General features: G+C 41.5%; 1 protein-coding gene across 1 annotated transcript in view; it reads right to left on the reverse strand.

Moving 5' to 3' along the window:
- Nucleotides 1-113: 113 nt before the first annotated feature.
- Nucleotides 114-26,879, reverse strand: part of GNB5 (G protein subunit beta 5) — a 28,989-nt gene continuing 2,223 nt past the window's right edge. The window contains exons 2-11 of the mRNA XM_054041412.1: nt 23,355-23,491; nt 21,164-21,205; nt 20,173-20,249; nt 18,299-18,431; nt 12,940-13,083; nt 7,588-7,679; nt 7,415-7,463; nt 4,172-4,268; nt 2,761-2,927; nt 114-2,338 (exon numbers count right to left, since the gene is read on the reverse strand). Coding sequence (XP_053897387.1) covers nt 2,327-2,338; nt 2,761-2,927; nt 4,172-4,268; nt 7,415-7,463; nt 7,588-7,679; nt 12,940-13,083; nt 18,299-18,431; nt 20,173-20,249; nt 21,164-21,205; nt 23,355-23,491 — 950 coding nt within the window. The 3' untranslated portion in view covers nt 114-2,326. The remainder of the gene's footprint in view (nt 2,339-2,760; nt 2,928-4,171; nt 4,269-7,414; nt 7,464-7,587; nt 7,680-12,939; nt 13,084-18,298; nt 18,432-20,172; nt 20,250-21,163; nt 21,206-23,354; nt 23,492-26,879) is intronic.

A 26,879-nucleotide genomic window follows, 5' to 3' on the forward strand; every position in this document is an offset into this window, starting at 1 on the left:
TACAGAGCAAAGTCCTTGGTGCCATGAGCATATGCCAAGGAGTGGAAACAATAGTGTAATCAAAAGCATCTAATTTATGTGATAGATGTTTATAAATACACATTTTCTCAATATGTAAAATATGATTTATTATATTTAGACCATTCATAAGTATCAACACAATGTAGTATGTTCAAAAACAAATATCTTACCAATACATATTATCTAAACATTAATATTAATCTTTTGAACAAATGCATACAGTATAGTAACTCAATATTGCACAATGAGCTCCAGATGACATAGTACAATTTCCATAGTGCATTCAATTTGTTACAGGGATAATTTGCCACAAATATTGCAAAGCATTGGAGCGGACGTTTCCAAGCAGGAACAAATGAACTATTTCAACAACGAGCAAAGGCTGATCTTCTCCAAGTAAAGTGAATGATTGTGTCAATGTCCTAAATTAATTCGTTCTGGATTTATGGAACTAGATTTTTTCATGAATGAGGAGACTTTGTTTCAAATACAAATATTATCCACTCAATTTAAAAAAAATCACTTTTTAAATGGATATTTTAGTGTGAACTACCAACCCCAAGAACCAATTGTTTACTCTTGATTGAATCTAAATATAAAATTTACCTTTTATCTTTTCAGAGATGTACCTTATTCATTACATTTTGAGAGCCCGACTGTACTACCCTCACTCACAATGAGTAGTGCCTTACTCCTCAAATACATCCATCCAATGCAATGGGACTATTTTAGCAGTAAAGTACCATTCAGTATGAGCAAAGAAGGCCCAGTCTGGCCCTTAATAGTTTTCAATATATGAGTACAGCTACAGCTTTATATATATATCATTGGATCTGTATGGGCACAGCCATTGTATATTACATGACAACTTTCACCAATAGGGCCATATCCTGCAAACATTTGCTGCTAGACATTGTTGGATGAGGAGTCTCATTGGCTTGACTCACTGTAGTAAGCAGTAGGGCTGTAACAACTGTTGGCATGATTGGGCTCTGAAAAAATGTTCCTAATTTTCACTTTTGTGCATTCTCCATATAGGCTCCGATCCTACAGTCCTACTAGGATAAAACATTACTACCTTCAGTGGGAGCTTTATCAATGGAAGGACTGTGGAATTCAGCTCAGAGAGTCTGATTCTCATTTACACTAAAGACATTTTATGCTGCTCTGACATTGTAAAGGGGCCTTAACACTGAAATAGATTACATTTATAGCATGTTAAGGCTGCTTTCCACAGCTAGAATGGTATAAAGTGGCCTTAGTTTAAATGAGAACCAGGATCAGAGAATGAGTATGGCTGACTTGAAAAGATTTTATTATCACTATCATTATTAGTGCTTAGAAGTAGTATCTCTTTAATTCAAAGAAAATTCACTCACCAAATGATACAATTAAAAATATCTATGAAACTACTGGTTAAAATATTACCTTGTGACTATGTAAACCATGAATTATACTACTCGTCTTTGTAGCTTATCTTTAGGAGTTTAATTGAATTCTTTAAATTCAGGTCAGAGGTGAAATAGTTAATTTCATCTAAAAGGATATAAGAAAAAACAGAGATTGGAATGACTTTTTTAAACAAGAAAATATACTTTTTATGACAGCTAGCATCTTCAACATTAGATTCTTTGCTCCCTAATTATTACCATTGTGGAATCATCTGTAACTCCATCATAAAGTGAAGTATCAGAAAGCGGATTTGCTTTCTAACTTTTCACATCAAAATTCAATGCACTACTACAGAATGTTTCAAAAGTCATAGACGATACCCAGATAAAATAAGGTGTCTGGTTTATTTTTTTTTTTTTTTCAAATTTACTTTAAAAAAATCAATTCTTGCAAATAATAAATACATAATGTGCACTGGACTACAAAATTCTATGATACAGATGATTTCAGAGAAAAGTCTGGTTTTAGAATGATCTAAACTATCTCTAATAAAAGAAGGTAGTCTCAAAAACAGAATTAAAAACATTTTATTTTACTACAAGTTGATGTTTGCTATATGTTAAAAGCAGATTACCTTTACTATCTAGTTGTGTTTATTTGTGTTTTCAGTAACAACATTTGATAGTGTAGCTAATATACTGAATTTATTCCTGGCTAACAAGTTGTCCTAGCTTGTTTTTTGTGTTTGTTTTATTTTGATTTGCAACTCATCAATAAGTCATGGAAACTACAATAGAAATGCTACATCTTTCTAAAGGACATTTCACATTTGCAGATTGAAATTTCCTTTTTTTTTTTTTTTTTGTAGCCCAAGGTTTCAATCTTCATTTGTATTTGAAAACAGCATTGCAGCTTACGCCCAGACCTGTAGAGATAAAAGTCGAACAATTGTTTAGAGAATTATAGTTTATATTCCATACAAACACATAGGTTTTATACAAAAGCCTGGTTAATTTGCATGAGAGCCTAATTCTTTTCTTGGAATTTGTAAATGATGTTAATGGTAAAGAGTTGAGGGTGGAGCAGTTACTTTAACTGATAATTTCATAATTTCCCAGTGGTTAATTGTTTAGTGATAATGTTCTGCTAACACTTTCTTTTAATGGTGAATATATTCTTGACCTGGGGAAATATTTAGGCGTTATCTACTGTTTGCAGCAGTAGCCATGATATTACTGGGCTTTAATTTCTTTGAAACAACTGGTTTCATATTCCATCCCCTGGACATTTTCTATAATGAATTTACCAATGGAAATCCCTGTATTTTTGGAAAGAAAAATCCCTTACTCGTAGAGTGTGATCCCATGATCCTGAGCAGAATGCAGTTCCATCAGGTGAAACTCGTAAGGTGCTAACTCGGTTTTCATGACCAAACAGAATGGATACACGAGACCCTTTCAGAACATCCCATACATTTATGGTGTAATCATTGTAACCACCAAATAGTAGGCGACCTGCAAACAGAATCACATTTATACAGAATAATGGCTTAAATGGCTAAATAGTAACAGTTAATGAAAGGAGAGGAAGGAGGGTTTTCTGGCTGAAGTAAAAGCTGTTTGTAAGAAGTTTGAGGCAGAGTCAGGAGTAGAAGTCAGATCTCCTGATACTCAATCCTATGCCTTAAATACGAGGCCATCCTCACTCTACTTTCATGGGCACTATAGGATGTTGCTTCAACACAAAGGTGTATATGTTCATTCTAAATTGGACTAAATTACTCTTTATGCACTCCAAAGTAATATCATGCAAGTCCAGCCTCAGATTTTGGGTGCCCACTTTGCTACAGAAAATGATGCTTAACATGTCACTATCATGGCTCTGCATGGATATTAATTGCCAGTAATAGCTGACCAGTGGAGGCCCTCTTCTGCAACTGAAAAGTAATGGTATTTGAGCCCTCTTTTTTAAAAGAGTATTAAAAATTCCATGATTGCACTTATTAAAAACATGTTACAGATGAGAGATTAATTCAAAAGAGGGATATATTCTGAAGACAAATAGAGCACTTTAACAATTAATATCAGACAAAAATATTCTGATGATATTCTGGGTATGTTTATAAAATTGTTTATAAAGGGTTACCAAGTGATTAATAGATGTTTTAATAAATGGTTAATCAATTATTATAGCTTGTTATAGAGTCCAACAGTTCAATATCTTGCTCACAACTGTGGCTTATGTAACCACCTACAGCAACTTCTACTCATGTGCTTATAAGCACCTATATCATATACTACTCAGGTCTGTAACATGCTTATAACATCTATTAATCATTTATTAACCTTTCATGAACTATTTATAGATGTACCCTAAATACAAAAATTGACCAATATTCTATTTCTAGTTGCATTTGAGGTGGATTTAAACATGATGGGTGAAATCCTGGCCCCACTGAAGTTAATGACAAAATTCCCATTGACTTCAATAGGGCCAGGATTTTACCTCATAGCCACATATTTGTTGATAAAATTAAAAAATAACCAATTACATTATTTAATAAAAAAATCTTTTACAAAGGAAGAAGATATTTTAATGGATGGAAAAATTCTTTCCATATTTAATTTAGCTCTTGTTTGTAATAACAAATGTTCTCAATTTAAACTGAAAAAGTATTACATTACAACCTCAGCTGCATCCCAGTCTAAATGCCTCCTCACAGCAAAAAACTACATATCCCCCAAAATTCAAATCTCACCACTGAGAGAGAAATCCACGCTAGAAGCTCCAAAAATGATGCTCTCTTTCGAATAAATTGCTACTTCTCTATCTGCACGAAGGTCATATAAACGACACTAGAATTAAAGCAAAAACAACGTATGTTCATCACTAAGGACTAGACCCAACTGCTGCTCCCTCACCCTGTGCAAAGTATGAGGAGGAAGGGGACAGGAATTCCAAACCTGTAGGCATGATATGGAATGGCCGTGCAGCTTCTGCTCTTCTGCCCATGGACTATAAGAGTACCTGGGACCACTACACAGGCTGTTTAGACATCTGGATCCTAATTGTGATCTAAATGCCCTAAGGCTGATGCCTAAACTGAGTGATCCGCTGGCCATTCCTCAAATCATCTCTCCATGCTGACATAAAGAGGAACTGTGGGTTCCTGGATTCAGAGTATACACATACAGCTCTTCCACAGTCTATCTCCTCTCCTGCTTCATTATGTGTTTACAATTGGAGGGTGAGTACAGCTTCTTAGGGCTCGCCAGAAAACAAGAATTCCATTTCACACAAAAATGGAAGCTTTCAGAATTTGTTTTCATTCTGCATCAGGACGAAAAACAATGTTCACAATTTTTCATGAGAAACCACAGAGGGAAATTCCAGAAAATTCCATCCTAGACCCGAGAAAGCTACCCAACGAAAGTTGAACCACAATCAATACATTTCCACACAACCTTTCAGTTTTGATTTAGAAGAATCAGCATTTTCCAACCAAAAAGAGCACACACCTTTTGCTGAAAAATTTCCATTCAGCCCTACAGCCTTTGGCTTCACAAGTCCATTACTCTATTATTTGCCAATATGTTTTAACTTGTTTAATATGGAAACTTCTATATTCAGACCAAAAATTTCAGCAGCCTGGAGAACAGCACTTACTCAGCCCTGAAATCATGTGTGCTTTTGAAACTGTATTTCAACTAACCTGCCTCAATAAGTTACGTCTAAGCAAACACTGGCTAGCTGGGGTTGTTAATATTAAGTCTTATTAATGAAAAGTGGCTGATATTCAAGTCTGTGCATAAAGCAGAGACTATATTATTCACAGACCTGTTATAAATTGCAAGGTATTTGAAGTCAGCGTTTCCTGGAGCTATGAGCTAATGAATAATTCTGTCAGAAAATTCTGACAAGTGAGAAAAAGCCTATATCAACATACATTTATGACAGCCCATCAATCAGTTAGGACACTCAGTTCCACAGCATCCCCAGGCATTCTTTTTGGGTGACAGAAGTCTTACAGTGCTGCTCTCAACATTCTCAATGTAAAGCAGCAATTTCTAATTTCTGATTTAAAAAAAAAACCAACCCAGTAGTCAGAGGAACTGACCCACCTCCATCCCCCAAAGTATCAAGATGGAATTTTCCATCCTTCTATTTAGTTTGGAGGAATTCACACACAATTGATTAGATGGGTTTTTCTTTTTAAATAATAGCACAGTTGCCATAGTTTGTGGCACTTTTGAAAAATTAGTGCATTCTCATATGAATTTTAGTGATGGAGAATTTCTCCATTTCATTGCCTCCACAATGCAGATCCTTACAGTAGGATACCCCTATTTGCTAACATACACTGTACTCACAGCTAGATGTATTCATTTATAACAGAGGGTTTTGGCTTCTAAAAACAGCATGCACTTTCTCATGAAAGCACACAAAATGTCTGATCCCAAACCCATTGAAGTAAATAGGAATGTTTCCATTGAGTTAAATCAGCTTTGGATCAGACCCAAAATTTGTTACATTGTCCGAGTACTTCAGTAAGACTGTGTCCCACCCATGCTTAAAGGCAATGCTTGAGCAAACAGAAAATATCTCCAAATTCCTTCTGAAGATCCCCCTTTGAAGTCTGACAAATTTCAGCCCAGATTCTGATTCCTTTGCACCCATATGGAGACCCACTGACAACGGATAAGAATCATGTTGCAAAACTGGATCATTATGGGATAATAGCATATTGCATGTAACATGCTAACTTAATGGGCCATGTCCTTTCCTAGGGTCTTATTCATAGATTTGAAGATCAGAAGGAACCATTAAATCATCTAGTCTGACCTTCTACATAATGGAGGCCATAGAATTTCATCCAGTTTCTCCTGTATTGAGCCCATTAACTTGAGTGTGGCTAAAATATACCTTTCACAAAAGCATCCAGTCTTAACCTGAAGACTTCCAGAGTCAAAATCCACCCCTAATAGAGGATAACGGCCTACTAATGCTACGAGCTGCTGGAGTTACTCCTTTACATCAAGGGAGAGAGAACTGTGAGTTGGTGCTTAAAAACCCATATCCAACCCATATCCTGTCTTTGCTGATGCCTCATGATGGGGCTGTCATATGTTCACCACTTTTCAGAGGGTAAAGCTGATGTTAGTTTCTATAAATTTCTCTCTGAAGTGAGAACATAAATTTGAGTGAAGTGCAAACACACATATTGATACAGCATCAATCAGTCTCCACATGAACACTTGGAAGTTGGACAGTCTATACTCCAAAAGTAGGTTGGTGCAGTGATAAATATTGCCTGTGTTTTTGTGCCTTCATGATTGTTGCAGCCCAGAGTACGTTAGACTGACACAGTGCTGACAGACTGGCCCACACAGAGCAGCAGCTTAAAGCTAGCTTTGGCACAATCACTTGTGACTTATGCTCTGTATCATCTGGCCTCACCAGAGGATCTGGGCCAGATCCTAGAGCAACCACAGAGGGGAAGGAGTTTAGCCCTCCTAGCAGTTCCCAAGAATGGAGCACAATTTAAAATGGCAGAGAGTCAGTCGAAGGTTTTAAGGGGAAATTTTCAGCTGGACATTATTTATGTGCCTACAAAACTCGGGGGAGCATACAGCAGCACATGCAAATTTAGTTTGCTTGTGTAAACAGATGTGACTGCAAATTTTACAGGCAGATTAATGGAGGGAGTTTGAGTATTTGCCTAAAAATCTTTTTGAAACTCCTTGTATGCCTCCCATAGTGACCCTGCTCATCTGATAGCATGCATGAAGCTGGAAGATCTCACACAGAAATTGTCCCAACCCCAAAACCTTCCAAAGGCCAGCTAGGAATTCTGCAAGCATTTCCCTATATCTACATATTAATAACTTGGGTCTAATAAAAATCACTTCATGTGAGCTGTGAATTTGGCCCATTCTTGGTAGGGATTTATGATATGAGACTTAACAAATCTTTTCCAAATGAAGTTCTTGAATAAACTTACTGTGGCATCATCAGAGCCAGAGGCAAAAGCATCCCCACTTGGGTAGTATCTGTGCAGGGGGGAACAGAGTACAGTAATGTGTTAGTCAAATGAAGTAGGCTTTCAGAAATAAAAATCAACACGTAGCTTAACATTACACTGTTGTAAAAGTGTTCGGCCAGAAATGCACTGACCTGACGCTATTGATATCCGATTCGTGAGTTTCGAATGACTGGATACACTGTCCAGACCTCATGTCCCAAACCATTGCTTTCTTGTCACACCCCTAAAAAGAGAAATAATTACCCCCATTATACACACACCAATTCACACAGGTGAAATCAACCCCACCTAAGACTTAAACACCCCCTTTCAATTCCAATTAAGCTCTGCACCTCACATCTCCTAAAAGGATACACTTTAGCAAAACTGCTCCAGATACTGGGCTATATTTTCAGAAAGCCTGAAACTTGGTCCCCCTTGTTATGAGCATGCAAAGATTTGCAGGAACAAATCTGAGCACTTGCACCACTTACTGCCTGTTTGGCACCTGCAATTGATTAGAAGGAGGCACCAGCACTCAGATTTGCACCTGCAATTCAGTTATGCATGTAAATGTTGCACCACAGAAGGTGGGCCAAAGACCCCCTGAAACTTTACCCCTAGGGAGTCTGGCAGAAATACATGCAGTGAGATTGTACAGAAAAACCTTGCAGTTGTTTCAGAAACTTTCTGGAATAAATACATTACAATTAGATAGCTAGGTAGAATACTCCCTTGCAGTACGTAAAAGGAGCTGTTGGAGAATTACAGGCGGCAAAGCAATAATTCAGTTAAACTACTCAGCCATTCTGTCTTCTCTATCTTTTTCATCCTTTGTCTCATTCATTTCCTTCCTTTCTTCCCCAGGAAATGTTCTCTTGTTGTGAACACTAGTTTTATAATCAGAAGAAGGACAAGACTTACTGCCGAATTACATTGCGCTACAGCAGGTAAGAAAGTGGGTTTCCTGTTTCTTACACGGCCAGCACTGGTGGGTTGAACATTGTGCTGAAAGTCAGGATCCTCCTGAGTTCTAATTTTGGCTCTAATGCTGACTCGTGTGGCCTTTGGCAAGTCACTTGGGGCCAGATTTTCAGAAGTGGCTTCAAAGTTTGGGCACCCAGTTTTAGAAACCACTAGGGCAGGGGTTGGCAAACTATGGCCCACAGACCGGATCTGGCCCGCCAGCCCTTTTAATCCGGCCCTTGAGCTCCCACTGGGGAGAGGGGTCGGGGGCCGTGCGACGCAGCTCCCGGAAGCAGCAGCATGGCCCCCCCTCCTGCTTCTATGTGTAGGGGCTGCCAGGGGCCTTCACCCTGCACGCTGCCACCGCCCCTGCAGCTCCCATTGGCCAATGGGAGCTGTAGGGGCGGTGCCTGCAGAGGGGGCAGCGCGCAGAGCCACCAGGCTGTGCCTCGCGTAGGAGTGGGAGAAGGGACATGACACTGCTTCTGGGAGCCACTTGAGATAAGCGCTGCCCGGAGCCTGCACCTCCGAGCCTCTCCCCATGCCCCAACCCCCTACCCCAGCCCTGATCCCCCTCCTGCCCTCCAAACCCCTCGATCCCAGCCCAAAGCACCCTCCTGTACTCCTCATCCCTAGCCCCACCCTGGAGCCCACACCCCTTCCTGTACCCCAACTCCCTGCCCCAGCCCTGATCCCCCTCCTACCCTCCGAACCCCTTAGTCCCAGCCCAGAGCACCCTCCTACACCCCAAACTCCTCATCCCCAGCCCCAACGAGAGCCCACCACCCCCTCCCGCACACCAACCCTAATTTTGTGAGCATTCATGACCCGCCCTACAATTTCTATTCCCCGATGTGGCCCCCGGGCCAAAAAGTTTGAGCACCCCTGCACTAGGGCCTGATTTTCTGAACTGTTGAGCACCCCACACCTCCAGCTGAAGTCAATGGGAGCTGTAAAAGGTCAATATCTCAAACCAATCAAGCCCTAGCGGTTTATATAGCAGAGGCCCAAAAATAGAAGCTGCCAAACTTAACATGATGTTTGAATCTCCAGTGGCCGTTTCTTACCAGCACTCCTACAGTTGCTACCAGTGATGGAGCAGCAGGCCGGAAATCAACTCTTGAGTAGCCATAGCCCAGGGCTGTTCATGCCGAGTGCCACCTTGTCATCAAAACCTAAAAATCACTTTCTGGTGCCCTGTGCTGCTGCCTGAATGCTGTTTCCATAGTTGTATTCTGCAATACCCACCATGCCACTAAACTGCTTCACTGACTCTTTCATCACTTAACATGTTTGATATAAAAAATTACTACTTTCAATTACAGTTCAAATTTTATGGTGCATTCTTCAAATGAAACAATTGCAATAATCTCAGCCAGGGATAGCTCCATCCATGGCTCTGAAGCCATTTGCTTCATAGCTAGTTTGGTATTAAACATACCCGCAAGAAAGAGTGTAAAGAATTTTCCAACTGGGCCTGCTATTGCAAGGTGCAGAGCATGACTTGGGAAGGGTGGACTATACTCACAACTCCCACTGAGATCACCCAGCCACTCCTAAGAGGTGCTCAACACCTCACAGGGTCAGGCCCACAAGCGTCTCATGGAGAAGACACTGGCCTGGGCGTCTTGTCTTTGCCACTGACCTGCTGTGTGACGACCTTGGGCAAGTCACTTCACCTCTCTCTGTCTCTGTTTCCTCCCCCAGCTTTTGTCGGTCTTGCCTGCTTAGGCTACATCTACACTACAAGCTAGTGGTGAGATTCCCAGCTCACGTACACATACTTGCACTAGCTCGATGACAGCTAGTGTGAGTATAAATAGTGATGTAGCCACGATAGCACTGGCAGAGGTGCCAGTTTAGCCATGCAGTGAACAAACCCATGCACATCCTCAGCATGGCTAAGCTGTGCTGCCTCTACCCAGGCTACTGCGGCTGTCCTACTGTTTATACTTGAACTAGCATAAGTATTGTCTACGCCAGCTGGAAATCACACCCCTAGCTTGTAGTACAGACATAGCCTAAGTTCTTCAGGGCAGGGACCACTTCTTAGTACGGGTGCGTACAAACCTAGCATAATCAGGCCTTGATCTCAGGTGGGGTCTCTAGGCACTACTGTAATACAAATAAGAATAGACACAAACATCTGCAAATCAGTGATAAGAAAAAAGTTCAGATTTTTGGGGTGAGGGGAAATCATATTTAAAGAACTGTGGAAACAGTAACATGAGACGAGAGGGTAATAACTAGACTTAGCATGGGAGGCACTCTGCCTTTCTTTCTGTTCAGGTTTCCATAGTCACCAGAGGCATGTGGTGAACATATTATAGGCCCATCCTGCTATGGGTTACTGCTTAGTTAGTGTATTCCTCCTCAGTAGGCTGTAGTATATGCATTATTTATTTTTAAGAAGACAGTTGGTGGTTAAACTAAACAGTCTCCTCGTGATCCATTCCTCTCTCTTTTAAATCCCTTTGAAATTAAATCACAACTCTTCACTTATGCTGTCATTATTTAAATGGAAGAACTTTCCATCTGGTACCAAAGCACCAGATAATTAATGCTCTGCCCGGAGAAGGAAATTCATTGGAAAGGGAACATTTTGGATTTCAAAACCCACTTTTCAAAGCCCAGCCCTGCGTTCCTTGCATGCCCACCACTCTCACTGACATCTATGGGAGTTTGGGATGCAAGAACAATGCGCAACCTGGCTCTTCACATACACGGTTCTTGCGCTGATTCCTCTGTGTGGAGACAGGTTCTTTAAAGGGGTAAAATTTACCACACATGGAGCAGGATATTCATTTTTAAAGGAATTAAAAGGGTGTTGAGTACTGAAACCAAGGGTTCAATCCTGAGGGCACGCTTGGCACAGTGCAGCAGGAAAATGCAGAGGTTACTCTAAGGCCTGGTCTACACACTATTTTTAGCTCAATAGTTAAAACTGGTCAACCCTTCCTATGCATACACTTGCCCCCATGTAAATATGATTATATGGGCATAGCTTAATCCCTTACATTTATGGGAAAAACTATCCTGGTATATGCACCTTTACACCAAAATAATTGCTCCCACACTAGGGGCTGTGCCATTTTAACTATATCAGTGTCAAACTAATATAGGGTATGTCTTCATTGCAGAGTTAACTTGATTTACCAGCACTTGAATTACTCCACTTGAGGTAGGCTAGCTCAAATGAGTGCAGCCACACTGTGAAATAACATTGGATCTGCTGTGTCCACACTGGGGCTGCACACACTCTTGTGTGACATGAAGATTTCTGGAATCATATACTGTAGTTCTCTGCACTGTAGTGAGCGTAATGGTTCTATGCATTCTTTCTCAGTGAATTGAGAGAGAGAACCTGTCTGTCCTTTATGGGCACTGGAAGACTAGCAGCACTCAAATGGAGCCAGCCTGCATCTACACTACAGACTGATCGTGTTAGCAGCTGATAAATTGTACTTGTCTGACCTGTAGCCTGTACCCCCTGAAGGACCAGCCAACTTGTGTTGAAAGCACCATCACACTACAGTTAAAGGTTTGTGAGTGAGAACAGGACTCGAGTTAGGAGCAACACTCAAGTTAACTTTGCAGTGAAGACAAGTCCATAGTTAAAGCAGTGGGTGAAGACAATCCCTAAGACACCTTTATGCCTCCCTGATATACTGCCTGACATGATGTCAAAACAGCCTCCACTATAACTCAGTTGTGCAGCTGGACAGAGCAGTCCCTTAGCAACCAGTCAAGGATCAGGTGAAGTACTGCGTGCTTCTGTCCCATTTCTGCCATCCCCTCTCTGATATTCCCCTAGGCGGAGGAGATGGGAGAGCAAGTGGTATAAATCCTTGATGGCTAATTAAAGTAGCTGAATGTGCCGTTAGTGCTGCTGAAGGGCAAAGTGATGGGTGAAGATCTGGCCCCACATAAATACCTATGGATGATCTAACTTGTGTTGATGCTAAACCAGTCCCCGAGCTACCTCCTGGCTTCTGGGAGGGGGTTATCAAAAAGATGGCATATGCATCATTGACTACCCCACCCAGGTGAATTGAGCAGAGCTCTGGCACCCCTGATGATCAAGCTCTCTACAGGAATCCAAGCAGGGAACGAGTAGGGTGAAGAAAAGGAGGCAAGTGTGAAAAGCCACGTGCAGCATAACAGAATTCTATCTATGGAAGGCCTACAGCACCTTCCGTTCTATGAACTTTTACTGCTTTAACTCTTGGTCTTTCCCCTTCCCAAGGGAAGCTTTTGATAATGTGATGGATTATTTTAATGTAGGGTGGAATTTGCTAAATACTTTAGCTACAATCAGTCTGATGGGGTTTGGGTTTGACCTTTCAGGAAAAGTGTTAATTTGCTCCAGCTTGAGAAGTGTGCTTGCAGTGACAGAACTACTTGCTCTGTATGGTCTCTCCCCATATATCCCACCCTCTTCTTTAAACAACATCCCAAACGTCCCCTTTTCCTACATACCCTTCCTTTCCCCTTCCTTCATTCCTTGTTTTATAGCATAAAATAAAAATCCCACTTACCCCAGACACAAACGTATTTCCTGTTTCAGAAGGGGCCAGATCCAGGCACAAGACATCAGCCCCATGCCCATGAAAACTCTGTAGAAGCTGCCCACTCTCAACATCCCAGAGGGCACACGTTCCGTCTCCACTAGCGGTCAGGATCTATGGTAGGTGAGAAAAGGGCAACAGTACAACATCACATAAAAGCCTCAGGTTCACTCAGAAACCGTTGTGCCTCCCACGCGCAACAAATTGGATTTTACAGTTGAACCTCAGAATTACAAACTGATCAGTCAACCACACTCCACAGCAGCAGAGAGAGAGAGAGAGAGAGAGAGAGAGCAAAATGCAGTACAGTGCTGTGTAAAACGTAAACTAAAAAAATAAAAGGGAAAGTTTAGAAAAAGATTTGACAAGGTAAATTAAGATGGTTAAAAGCAGAATTTTTTTCTGCATAGTAAAGGTTCAAAGTTGTATTGAATCAATGTTCATTTGTGAACTTTTGAAAGAACAACCGTAATATTTTGTTCAGAGTTATGAACAACCTCCACTCCCAAGGTGTTTGTAACTCTGAGATTCTACTGAACTTAATGTTCAATAGATCGGAGTCAGTAAACGAACGTGGATCTCAGCATGTTTTTTTCAAAAGGAAGGTAGCAGAGTTGGGGGGCGGGGAGGGAGAAACAGAATATTGTGATAGACACAACAAATATTAACTTAATTCTGTTGTTTGAGGGGACACCAACTAGTGCATCCAAGCTTGTGATCTGCTGGTATTTCCATTTCAGCCAGGAAGTTCTTAGAACCAGATCGGTATGTCTGCCCTGTCCACATTAATGAAACTGGAATCCAAAAAGGGTTAATTGAAGAGTTGGTGGATTTAAATAAACTTTTTAAGCTCCTCTTATTCTACTACCTGAAACAGCCAGGTCTGGAGCCAACAAAATCTGTATAAATTACAGATAATTTGAATGTGGCATCTTTTGTGTGCATGAGCTTAGACCAACAATTGTTTGGCAAGTCCATCACATATCCTAAATCATTAATGTGTGACTGGATTTGGACATGTAATGACTGAACGTTGCCAACAGCTACTCTCATCCTGATGAAGACCCTCAATTGTACAAAACTTCCCTGTGGCCATCAGCAGCTCTTACACAATCACAAATTTTGTATGCTGAAATGTTGTCTGATGGTTCAGTCCTGTATACTGAACAAGGAATCACAAGGCTCACAACTTAAGCATTAAGGTGGCTCTCCCTAGACAAGTAGTGGAAGAGACATGGATCATACCCAATTTTTTTTTTAATACTTAGTGAAGCAATTGCTAGGGAAGTCAGCTGTGGTTGGAAGCCAAAATGAATCACACTGCAAGGGGATAAATAATCATGCAAGTAGAGAGAGTCACTTACAGGGCTACACGTGGGTTAAAAACAAATTATTTTTGGCAAAAGCTCAGATTTGGTTACCCTTCAGTAGATACAGGGGCACTTAGAGGTTTGTAAAAATTGCAGGACAGTCTGGTTTGGGTCCTGCTGTCCCCATTGCATGCGGAGATGTGCTAAAATGTTGGGATTGAGGGTGTGGAATCGAATCCTAAATTATCTCTCATTAATTTTTGCATCTAGGATGATACATTTTTGTATTATGAGGAATAGTTACATTTTCAGGATGAGACATGGAGATTGTCAGCTGCTAGATTTCAGCCTTTCCCATTTTGATAGCCAAATGAGCAGCATAGAATGATATGCAGGGGAAGGGGCAGACAGAAGTTTTAAGGGTGTGATCCATTTTTAATACAGAGCTCTTCATTATATTTTATAATAAGCATGGTTAGTTTGGAAATATGAACTCAAGTTGAAACTATTCTTATACAAAAACATGGAGTGCAAGATCTACTTTGCTTATGTTTTAGTCTTCTAGCTAGACTTTCAGCAAGTCTGGAAACACTGGATCAAGTGTCTTCATCTGCCACCTCGTGGTAATATTCAGCATTTTACCAGGCTTTTGGGTAAAACACATTCATTCCTGTCCTTGGAGTAATAAAAATGTGTTAGCTACAATGATACAGAAACCAAGGCTGAAATGTTAGGATATTTTGGGGCTCACAGAAGACTCCAAACTTTTGCTTTCTCTGGAATGAACTAGAAATGCTTCATAGTCATTAAGAAGTGAGAGCATCTCTAGCGGTTTGAGGAAGAGGGAGACCAGAGGGCATAGTGTACTTAGATTTCCAGAAAACCTTTGACAAGGTCCCTCACCAAAGGCTCTTACGTAAATTAAGCTGTCATGGGATAAAAGGGAAGGTCCTTTCATGGACTGAGAATTGGTTAAAAGATAGGGAACAAAGGGTAGGAATTAATGGTAAATTCTGAGAATGGAGAGGGGTAACTAGTGGTGTTCTCCAAGGATCAGTCCTCGGACCAATCCATTTCAACTTGTTCCTAAATGATCTGGAGAAAGGGGTAAACAGTGAGGTGGCAAAGTTTGCAGATGATACTAAATTGCTCAAAATAGTTAAGACCAAAGCAGACTGTGAAGAACTTCAAAAAGATCTCACAAAACTAAGTGATTGGGCAACAAAATGGCAAATGAAATTTAATGTGCATAAATGTAAAGTAATGCACATTGGAAAAAATAACCCCAACTATACATACAATATGATGGGGGCTAATTTAGCTACAACGAGTCAGGAAAAAGATCTTGGAGTCATCGTGGATAGTTCTCTGAAGATGTCTACGCAGTGTGCAGAGGCGGTCAAAAAAGCAAACAGGATGTTAGGAATCATTTAAAAGGGGATAGAAAATAAGACTGAGAATATATTATTGCCCTTATATAAATCAATGGTACGCTCACATCTCGAATACTGCATACAGATGTGGTCTCCTCATCTCAAAAAAGATATACTAGCACTAGAAAAAGTTCAGAAAAGGGCAACTAAAATGATTAGGGGTTTGGAACGGGTCCCATATGAGGAGAGATTAAAGAGGCTAGGACTCTTCAGCTTGGAAAAGAGGAGACTAAGGGGGGATATGAGAGAGGTATATAAAATCATGAGTGATGTGGAGAAAGTGGATAGGGAAAAGTTATTTACTTATTCTCATAATACAAGGACTAGGGGTCAGCAAATGAAATTAATAGGCAGCAGGTTTAAAACAAATAAAAAGAAGTTCTTCACGCAGCGCACAGTCAACTTGTGGAACTCCTTACCTGAGGAGGTTGTGAAGGCTAAGACTATAACAGCGTTTAAAAGAGAACTGGATAAATTCATGGTGATTAAGTCCATTAATGGCTATTAGCAGGATAGGTAAGGAATGGTGTCCCTAGCCTCTGTTTGTCAGAGGATGGAGATGGATGGCAGGAGAGAGATCAATTGATCATTGCCTGTTAGGTTCACTCCTCTGGGGCACCTGGCATTGGCCACTGTCAGTAGACAGGATACTGGGCTAGATGGACCTTTGGTCTGACCTGGTACGGCCGTTCTTATGTTTTTATGTTCTTAAGAGACAGTGACTCAGGAGTACTTGAGTTCAATTCCCAACTCTTCTACCATCTGTCTGTCCTCTGCATGTAAAATACTTGGAGATTCCCAAGTACTGATATTACTAATGTATGTGCAGCTGGCTTGGAGAACCCCAAGTACTGATATTACTAATGTATGTGCAGCTGGCTTGGAGCGGGGCAACATGGTTTTCACATTGCTGCATGAGAGGACCTGCTCCTGTGAAGGTGCTGTGTGTCTCCCACAAAGTGATGAGCAGCTTTCCTTGTTATTGACATAAGGTACTCAGCTCCCGGCAGGATGAGGCCTTTCAGTCATGTTTGGGGTTATTCCATGGGTGGGAGTAAGTCCATTGTAGATGTGTCCCAAGAGGAAAGGAACTGCTCAGTGCATCCAAATGACTAATATTTAACCAAAAAGTAGTACTGGGAAAAGCTTGTAACTGTTTATGCACATTTGACACCATAGCCTAATTGTTTCAAAAGTAATTTTATCCCAGGGTCGTTATACCAGAAATGGAGACTATTTCCCAACAACCAGCATCCCGAAGGAGAGCTGTATGGCCAGCTTGGGTTGAATTTTCTGATCTCTCTTTCTTCTTTTCACTGCTATATTTTTAAACAGCACTACAAAATATCACTCAAAACATAAACACCTATTGATCCCCAACTCAATATCTTTGTATAGCTAGACTAAGCTCTTCGGGTCAGTGCTCCCCCAGAGCTGTCTGTCTAAAATACCTACGTACATGGTTGATGCTACACAAATAATAAATAGCAATTTATTCAGTATAATACCTATTGTATCTATATCTATCTATTGTACTCTACTTGAACATAAAAGAAAAACTCTTCTGTTTTCACTCCTTGATTATGAAGAGAATACTAAAAACCTACAAAAATAAAAAGCCATGGTTCACACAGGTGTAATCAGGAAAGCGAAACACTATTTTTGTATTTCACAAACAACATTCCACCTAATTTAGACTTCATGTTTACTCTGCCCTAATTATACTGGACTCCTGCATTGTAAGGCCACAATTAAGTACACTAGAGCACTCTGGGTAGATCCTTGACTTTCCTCTGTTTCCATAGCAATAGACTTGAATCAGCATCTCAGATTCATTACTGAAACCACATAATGGCAAATAACAGCTCACTCTTGGGTAGCTCATGCCCTGAAATAGAAGCAATCCTAGCTGATATTTCCTTAGGAAGAGCTGTAAATATCTGTAAATAGCCAAGTAAACAAGCATATCTTTTCTATCCAGACTTCATAGTCTGCATAACAATGAAAATACCCCCTCTTCCCATTTATTTTGTTACATCAGTATATAATAAGTATAACATCAATTAAATTCTAAAACCAGAATGGGATAGATGATTATCTTGGAATCTTTCATGCCCACATACTCTCATGAACTTGCAGGAGCTGGGGTTTATTTATTTATTAAATAGGAAGGATGCTCTTGTAACTAAGGCACCAGATTGGCACTCAGAAGACATGCATTTTATTCCCCACTCTGCCATAGGATACCTGTGAGATCTTTGGCAAGTTACTTGGTCTCTCTGTTTTTCAGCTCACCAGATAGATAGATATATTTTATATATATAAAAATGTATAAATAAAAATATATAAAATCTGAATCAGCACATCCTTACTTACAACCTCTGTGAGCAAGAGCTTTTATGGAGCTTGCAGCAGAGATGGACGCTGTCCTTCTTAGCAGGAACCACTGCCTTGCACAGAATGTGAATACCCCACTGCACAATGACCATCTCTGGTGCAAGGAAGCATACTTTGCATCTTCCTGCAGCAGCAAGTATAAATCCAGCTCATGGTTTTGTATTATATGCTGAATCTGAATGTATTTACCTGCATGTCTGAGTTAGTGAAGCTGCAGGCAGACAGGTAGTTTGTGTGCATTGCAACAGATTTCTTCTTTGCAGCCATATTTTCATTTTTATCAAATGTCAGTGGATACACAGAACACTTATTGTCCAGGCCACTAGAGTTAAGAATTAAAAAAAAAAAAAAAAAAAGACAGAGAAAACATTAATGACAAGAAAAAGTGGGATGAGAAACAAAAGTAAGGGTGAAATATACTAAAAATTCTGCAACACCAAATCCTTACAAATGTAGATTTCCGTTCTATTACACCACCTGGGATTCCCACATGCTAAGGGAATCCCCAGCTGCTTCTTTATGGCAAATGTATGGCTATTTTGTACTGCTTGAACAGCTGGAAGAGGGACTGAGGACCTAGTCCCTAGTATTTATTACATGCATTTAATTAATAAACTGCTTGTTACTGAACCACAGTCCATCCAACGTTTATTGACAAGTAATCCAGCAGTAACCTTGCAGTTAATCTTTTGAATAAAGTCAAATTGCCATTTTTCTATTGAATTAAGTTTTTAGTATTACTCTCATGATGTTACCATTTATCCAACTTAACTGAATTTGGCACATCTTCTATGGAAAAAGACATATAGCAACAGATGCCTTAAAGATAATACTTTCAAAATAGCTTGAAAATAGGCAGTGGAAATATTGACTGTGTTGCCGAAAAAGAATTCTTTGGAATAAAGTATTTAACATTTGAGGTTCCATGATCTAATGATGAGATGACAAAAAGCAGGAGTTCAATTTCTTTGTGTACTAAATTTGCACATAACTTAATACAGTCTCAAGGCCCCACATGCCCTTGATCTGCACATACTGTGAAACTCCCTTTGACACCATATTGCATATTGGATCAGGCCCATATTGCATGTTTTGATTACTATGTGACTTTATTCCTATGGAACAGATATCTTTAGCTATCTGTGCTTCAAACTTGAATGTTACTTATATAGGCCCAGGGCAATATGAGGTCCTAAGATATTTTCAGAAGTTTGAAGCATGGACAGATTTCTGCCATGAACAAAGTCACGAGGTTATCAAAATATGCCATTGAAAGACTCCCATTCATTCCAAGGGGTTTTGGATCAGGCCCTACTTTGGGTCCATTTCTCCTCTCATGCTGATACAAATCAGAAGTAACACGACTGAAGTCAATGGAGTTACACCCATGTGAAAGTGTGGGACAGAACCAGGCCCATTGGGTGCAACACTTTCCTAAATGCTTATAGCAGTGGTTCCCAAACTTGTTCCGCTGCTTGTGCAGGGAAAGCGCCTGGTGGGCTGGGCTGCTTTGTGTACCTACTGCGTCCACAGGTTTGGCCGATCGCGGCTCCCAGTGGCCGCGGTTTGCTGCTCCAGGCCAATGGGAGCTGCTGGAAGAGGCGCGGACCGAGCCACTGGGAGCCACGATCGGCTGAGCCTGTGGATGTGGCAGGTACACAAACCGGCCCGGCCCGCCAAGCGCTTTCCTGGCACAAGCGGTGAAAGAAGTTTGGGAACCACTGGCTTATAGCATCCAAATTATATCACTGTCAGTATTTGTTAAGCTGTCAATCAATTCCAGTGATGGGTAAAGACGGCCACATATAAAGATTTTTTTTAAAAAATAATACTCATCTGATTAAGTTGGATAGCTGCTTTTTTCTGCTAAAACTACTAAATATCAGGGCTTTTCCCTAGGATTCCAAATTGTTTTCTAAAGCATTCTTGAAGAAAGCGGGGGAGGATGGGGGAAGGGAAGAGCCAACATTTTAAAATATTCCCCCAGCTCCATAAGTTACATGTACTTGGGACACAAAGTCACAGCTCCTCTAGTTTAAGAAGCTGCAAGAGCTTTTACTTACCCACAAGCAATGGCACATCCAGATGGGGCATATGCACATGCCATCACCCAGGTACATGGCATAGTCACCGCATGTTCCTGAAACATAATATTCTCCTTACAGCTCAAGAATCAACTTCTGAGTGTATTATCATGTCACTAATTGGTGTTAAAATAACCATACAGAGGCTGAAATTGCTCAAATGCTGTCATGACCCCTTGCTGTATTTAATGAAAATAGATAACAGATCAGAGACCATGCCCATTTTTTAGCAGATTTTTGCTCCTAAACCTGAATAGTGGAGAATCAAGCTGTAATTCAAGATCAACTTTCATTGTGAAAGCAAGAGAATGTATGAGGATTAGAATCAAGCCACAACGGCCAAGTCATGCATTTCTTGGTACCTCTAGCCTTATTTCCCAGCACAAAGTGACTGGTTGTGAATTATTCCAGGACAATTGTGTAAGATGCTGGGCACCTGCAAGGGCCACTTTAGAACTCTCCACATTTTGGATGGTCATTGCAGCATTTGTTCAAAGGTACATTACACCGGCCTGTTTTTATAATGCTAATGACACTTTTTATTAGCTATAGCTTCTGCTAAGGCTACGCAGACCTGAGCCACACTGGGAGGGAGCAGCATCTCTCATGCAGGGACATCTGGGGACATTATGGCTAAAGAAGCCAGGAGAAAACACAAGGGGTCAAAATATGCCAGGGCACATGCTTATTCATGGCACTCACTACAGATATTCTATAGGTGTAGCCTGCACGTCGCCAGCCCTGCTCTGCACCAGCCAGTGCCCAGAATAATGACATGCTCAAACTCCAGCTGGAGAGCAGAGTGTGGGAAGCTCAAACTCCCAAACACTTAGTGCCCAGGCAGTGATGCCAGGAGATCTGGTGCACTGAAGAAGATAGAGAGGGAAGGGTTTCCACTTCCATCTCTAGCACATCCGCGCAGTGCGGCCATATTTGGCTTTATATACAGAAACTGTAGAAGTCCACTTACCTTGTTGGTAGTGAAGGAATCCCACACTATCACCTTCCCATCCTAAATTCAACACACAATGGAGAGAGAAATTAGGGGCTTCAAAGTGTACTTTCACTCCTGTATTTCAGAGATCTCGGCAAAGCACTGTTGTTAACTTCTGTCCCACATGCCATTTCCCCAGGAAATGTGTCACCACCTTTACAACACTGCTATTAGCAACAGTGAAGTGCGCTATGAATCAGAGACACCGCATAATTAGGCTAGTTATTTCTGTAAATGCAACTCCAGTGTGCCTCTGGAAAATCAGTCTTAGCACTCACGACTCTCTTTAAAAGACCTTTCCTTAGCCTACAGAGAGAGCAAGACCCTCCCGCTCTGGCTGTCTACACTATGCGCTAGGGGTTATACACCAACTTGCACTAGCTCAATGAGTGCTAGTGTGAAGATAAATAGTAGTGTAAACGCAGTAGCACGGGCAGTGGTAGCAGCGGCATGGCTTACCCATTCCCAGTACACACCTGCCTGAAACTGGTGGGTACGTACTTGACACAGCTCAGCCGTGTCTCCACTGCCCCAACCCATGCTACCAGGGCTACACTGCTACTTGTATTCATGTGAGCTTGCTGAACACTAGCATGAGTATGCGAGTAGGGGAATCAGACACTAGCTCGCAGGGTAGATGTAGCCTTTAAATGAAAGGAAGGAGCTGTTCTCAACACTTATCATGGAGATCATTATCTTCTCAAGAAACAACCACCTGGATGAATTTTTATTCTCCTTCTTTTCTCCTACAAATGAACTTATCTTTGCTCATAATTATCCTCTCAGTTACATCTCCTCTTCAGATCGGTCTATTTATCTTCTTTTCCCATTCCACCCTTTCTCTGCTCCCCTTTTTTCTACTACTGCTCTTACTTAACTTTTAGTTGCCCACTTAAGTAACCTACTAACAAGAATAAACATGCAACCAATAGTGTGCTACATAATATCCTTATCTGTGCGTTGATGCCAATTACCTTTGGCTGGCATAATATCCTTTAACATTCCAGTCTGGTAAGAGTGAATTGTTTGTTTGTAACCAGCTATTGTTATTGTCCCTGGGCTCATTAATTTCTTAAAATAGAAGTTTAAAAAAAATGCAAAATGAAATGATCGAAGTGCCATCAAACAAAAAACAAACCTCAACGTGTCTGCAATGCTAATACCTGAACCCCCAGACTGGTTCACAGAATCACTGGGTGTGGTTTTTTTCAGGACACATATTTTGAAGTGGAATAAAGCCTCTCTCTCTTTTGCTTTCATACCTATACACTGATACTTTACCACTTCAAAAAATAGCTTAGTAAATGATCAATCTTTGATCTCCTGACTGAGACCTCCAAGGATGGTGCCAGACAGCAGTAACTCTCATGGTGGTTCGTGATGCAGATATCCTATTCTATCCTGTAGGCGGTAGATTGAGACCAGCAACTCATTTCATAGAGGCCAATGAACAGCCGTCAGATGTAACAAGTTCCAGCCATTACCATTCTGAATGTGAACCAGTGACCTAGAAGTGAAAGGCGTTTATCTCAATACCTCCCCCATTCCCCTGCATAACTTTGTGACATAAGACTGATCCAAACAGACTTAATGACTGTTTATCAAAATGTCCAAATATTTGTAATAGTTCTAGCTGGCTGAGTGAGGTTGTTTATTTTCAAGGTCACATCCATCTTCCAGATCACAGAAAGGATTTCATGTTCACAGATCACACGGAGACCTTTCAAGTAGAATCAGAATGTTTTCAGATCTCTCCATCCCAATTCTTTCTCTTCATATGTTAATTCAAATAATGGGGTGAAGTGCTGCACACTGAGTGTCCAGAGAGAATAAGATGCATCAGCTCCCAAACCAGCTTGCTGTAATACTGCATATGTAATGTGCTAACGTACTCTGAACACTGGAAAAACTCTGTTTGAAAAATAGATGAGGGGTCTTTAGGGTCTCACCTCCAATAGGTGTGGTGAGGCTTACCAGAATTATATTCTTTATTCAGTAGTCTGGTTTGTGTTCTCTGAACAAACATGTTGCTAAAAGAATGCTTTAGGCATCATGAAAGCATTTAGACTAAACGTAGATTTCATTTCCAGTTAACGTTACCTAGTGTAGCTATCAGAATTGTGCCTGGCTATCACTGACTTCAAATAGCACCTACACATTTCCTCACCTGGGAAGAGCTCACAATTCGTCTTTTATCTTTGCACCAGTCCATGCAGAGGACTTTATTGCCATGGCCTTTCAGAGTTCTCCTGGTCTTCATCACAAACTGACCTAGGGCTTCCACACGTTCCGCCACCTGATGAACTGTGGAGAATTAACCATAAAGAGAATCACCAAATGTTTGCTCCATATTAAAACCCTGGGCCTGCAAACATTTAATACCCATGAGTGACTTTACTCACATGAGTAATTCCAGGTAGCACAATGAGTCTATTCAGGTGAGTAGTTAGTCAGGTGAGTGAGTGCAAGATCAGGCTCGAAGTTCACTTGAAGCACATCTAATCACCACATGTATAGTATTCTTCACTGAAGCATAGCTATTAGAAATAGACGAGACCGTAGAGAATGCCATCTAATCAAAACATACCAGGTTTTGTTTGGGGGGAGAGGGTTGTATGTGGTGTTTATTTTACAAAAATTCATCTACATTATTTAGGACTTTTTACATTTGTTCAGAATTTAAAAAAAAAAGTTTGAAAAATTATATACAATGTCATAAGATTTTGGAGATCTCACTTTTTAGTGCAGTGTTTTGTCTCAAATTATTGTTGTGGTTCTAAAATCCTCAGAAAGTGCTTTTAATGTTATAAAAGGTGGTTGTTTTTTTTAAATAATTTCAGTCCCAGCAATGTGAGGCCATTTTAATGTGGCAGCTCTGACCTCAAGGTGCTATAGGTACTGCACTTCAGTCAGTTCAGAGGTTTGATCTGCACTCAGAATTCCCACTGGAAGCCATGGGAAGTCTGTGTGCCAAACACAGGCATTACGCGCTTCTGCGTGAGCTGAGTGGCTGAGCAGTTTTTGTGACAGCATCGTATCTTATGACATTAACCTGCATCAGCGTAACAAAGCCTTTGCACTTCACTTGACTGGTGTTTGAATAATAGCAAGTGTTTATTTCTAAAAACATATGACTCTGTGAAACAGTTTCTATTCATTGTGGAGAATCCTAAGTAAAATCCTCCAGCTGGAGTTCTCACAATGTTTTAAGTTATTTCTCAGCAGAGTTTCCATCTGCTGTTTCTATAAATAATCTTAGATTTCCAACAGGACATGGCTGTAAAAATGAATGTGCAAAGGCACCTCAGTGTGAAATCCACCCCACTGCAACTGGCACAGTTCAAAGCCATCTTGCACCCCTGAAGCCTCATGCTGAGGCTGGGGGGGGGGGGGGAGAACACTAATTTGTTTCTGACCCAGTGATGTTCATTCTATGAAGGGCTCAGCAGGGGCATGTTGCCTCCTTTCACACAGGAGCAACAGGACTCTGTGCTGGCCCCACGTAAGCAGAGTAACAGGAGGAGACATTGTATCTGCATTTATGTGGATCTAGTGCAGGGGTGGGCAAACTTTTTGGCCCGACCTGAGGGCCACATCTGGGTATGGAAATTGTACGGCAGGCCATGAATGCTCACCAAATTGGGGTTGGAGTGCAGGAGGGGGTGAGGGCTCTGGCTGGGGGTCCAGGCTCTGGGGTGAGGCTGGGGATGAGGGGTTTGGGGTGCTGGAGGGTGCTCTGGGCTAGGATCGAGGGGTTCGGAGGGCAGGAGGAGGATCAGGGCTGGAGCAGGGGGTTGGGGCGCGCGGGCGGGGGTGTGGGGCTCAGAGGTGCAGGCTCTGGGTGGCGCTTACCTGAAGTGGCTCCCAGAAGCAGCAGCATGTCCCCACTCTAGCTCCTATGCTGAGTCGCTGCCAGGCGGTTCTGCTGCGTACTGCCCCGTTCGCAGGCGCTGCCCGTGAAGCTCCCATTGGCCATAGGAGCTGCAGGGACCGCATTTGGAGTGGGGGCAGTGCGCGGAGCGGAGCACCCTGGCTGCCCCTATGCATAGGAGCCGGAGATGGGACATGCTGCTGCTTCCGGGAGCCACGCGGAGTGGCCCCCCGACTGGAGCTCCGGAGTGGGACAAGCCCCAGACCCTGCTCCCCCAGCGGGAGCTTGAAGGCCGGATTAAAATGGCTGGCGGGATGGATGCGGCCCATAGTTTGCCCACCCCTGATCTAGTGGCTCTACCACCTTTAAAACACCTGACAAGGAGGAGCATGGAGGAATGGGGCTGCTACTCGAGCCAGAGGCTGGAGTAGGAGTCCTAGGAGGTGGTGTACTGTAAAACAGCCGTGTGCCCAGGCCCCGGAGACCAAAAAGAGCCTGATCCAGAGACACGCTGAAGTGATCCAGTGCATGTCAGTTGCTAGTGGGTTGCCCATATCAGCCACTGTGATCAGCTAGAAGAGACAGCGCCTGATCCAAACACACTGGAATCAGTGGAAAGTCTCCCTTTGACTTCAGTGCTCTTTTGTATCTGGCCTTTCCTCTTTTAGCTCAAGTGAGTTGGAGCTGGAGCTCTGAGTTCAATCCCTATGGTGATAAGTGATTGCCCTGGGTAGCTGCAATCGCTATCGATGAAAGTTGTGGGTAACTCAGACCCTAAATTGCAAATATATTAATGTAAACAGATCCCTGCATGACAAAACTCACAGCTAAAATCTTTGTCCTGTGTTTAAGCAGTGATGGGAAAGCACATGAGCTAGGAAGGGCTGTCACAGGGAAAGGACGGGCATCCGTACTCTACAAAGATGGCTCTTTGGCTCACAATCAGCTGAGCAATTTCTGCCTAAGTCTGAAATTGATTTCTAATGGATTGGCTGTTCAATAATCATCTTTCAAAACACATCAGCCTTGCAGACTGTGCCAGAAACTGAAATAATGCTTTTAGCTACAAACAGTGCCCTACAAGACACTAAACCTCATATAGCAAGGGAACTAAATTGCTGCCCATTATTCCTGACAATTCGTCCATTACAAAACGATCTTCATGAGGAGCTAGAAGCAAACTAGCCTTTCCAAAAAGTATCAATTAAACCCATTGAAAAACTACATCCCCCCTCCCACACTCCTCATCAAGTGAAGCCAATCAAATGATCTACTGAGATCCTGAAATAATATAATCAAAATACTGGAAATTGTTACGGCAACTGGAAGATTAGGCTGAAATTCTTGTGTCCAGAACTTATCAAATAAAACAAATCTTTTTACTGCCAATAGCCTACATGTTTCCTTTCTGTTAATGCACCATAAATTCTGCAGAACTGGCTATTTTAGTATAAATAACTCTCTTAGAACACTGATCCCTACAGACTTCATAAGAATATAAAAATTCTGTAATATTTGTAAAAACACCATTGCAAACTATGGGCCTGACCTTGCAACCTTACTGAAGTGAGTAGCTCCACTGCACAGGACTATTCCCAAGAGGTAGCTTGTGTGAGTAAAGGTGAAAGATTGGGCCCATAATATTCCAAATATGACTGGATCTCTTTCTATAAGGTATGCTATAGTTAAACAAAAGTTATGGGGCTTGATGCAAAAATTATTGGGTGAAGTTCTTTGGCCTGTTATGCAGGGGAGAAGGGGGAGTGGGAGGAAAGTGGGTATGTCAGATTAGATGATTATAACAGTCCCTGCTAGCCTTAA

Source organism: Malaclemys terrapin, chromosome 10 (genome assembly GCF_027887155.1).
Source record: "Malaclemys terrapin pileata isolate rMalTer1 chromosome 10, rMalTer1.hap1, whole genome shotgun sequence".
Taxonomy (NCBI): Eukaryota; Metazoa; Chordata; order Testudines; family Emydidae; genus Malaclemys; species Malaclemys terrapin.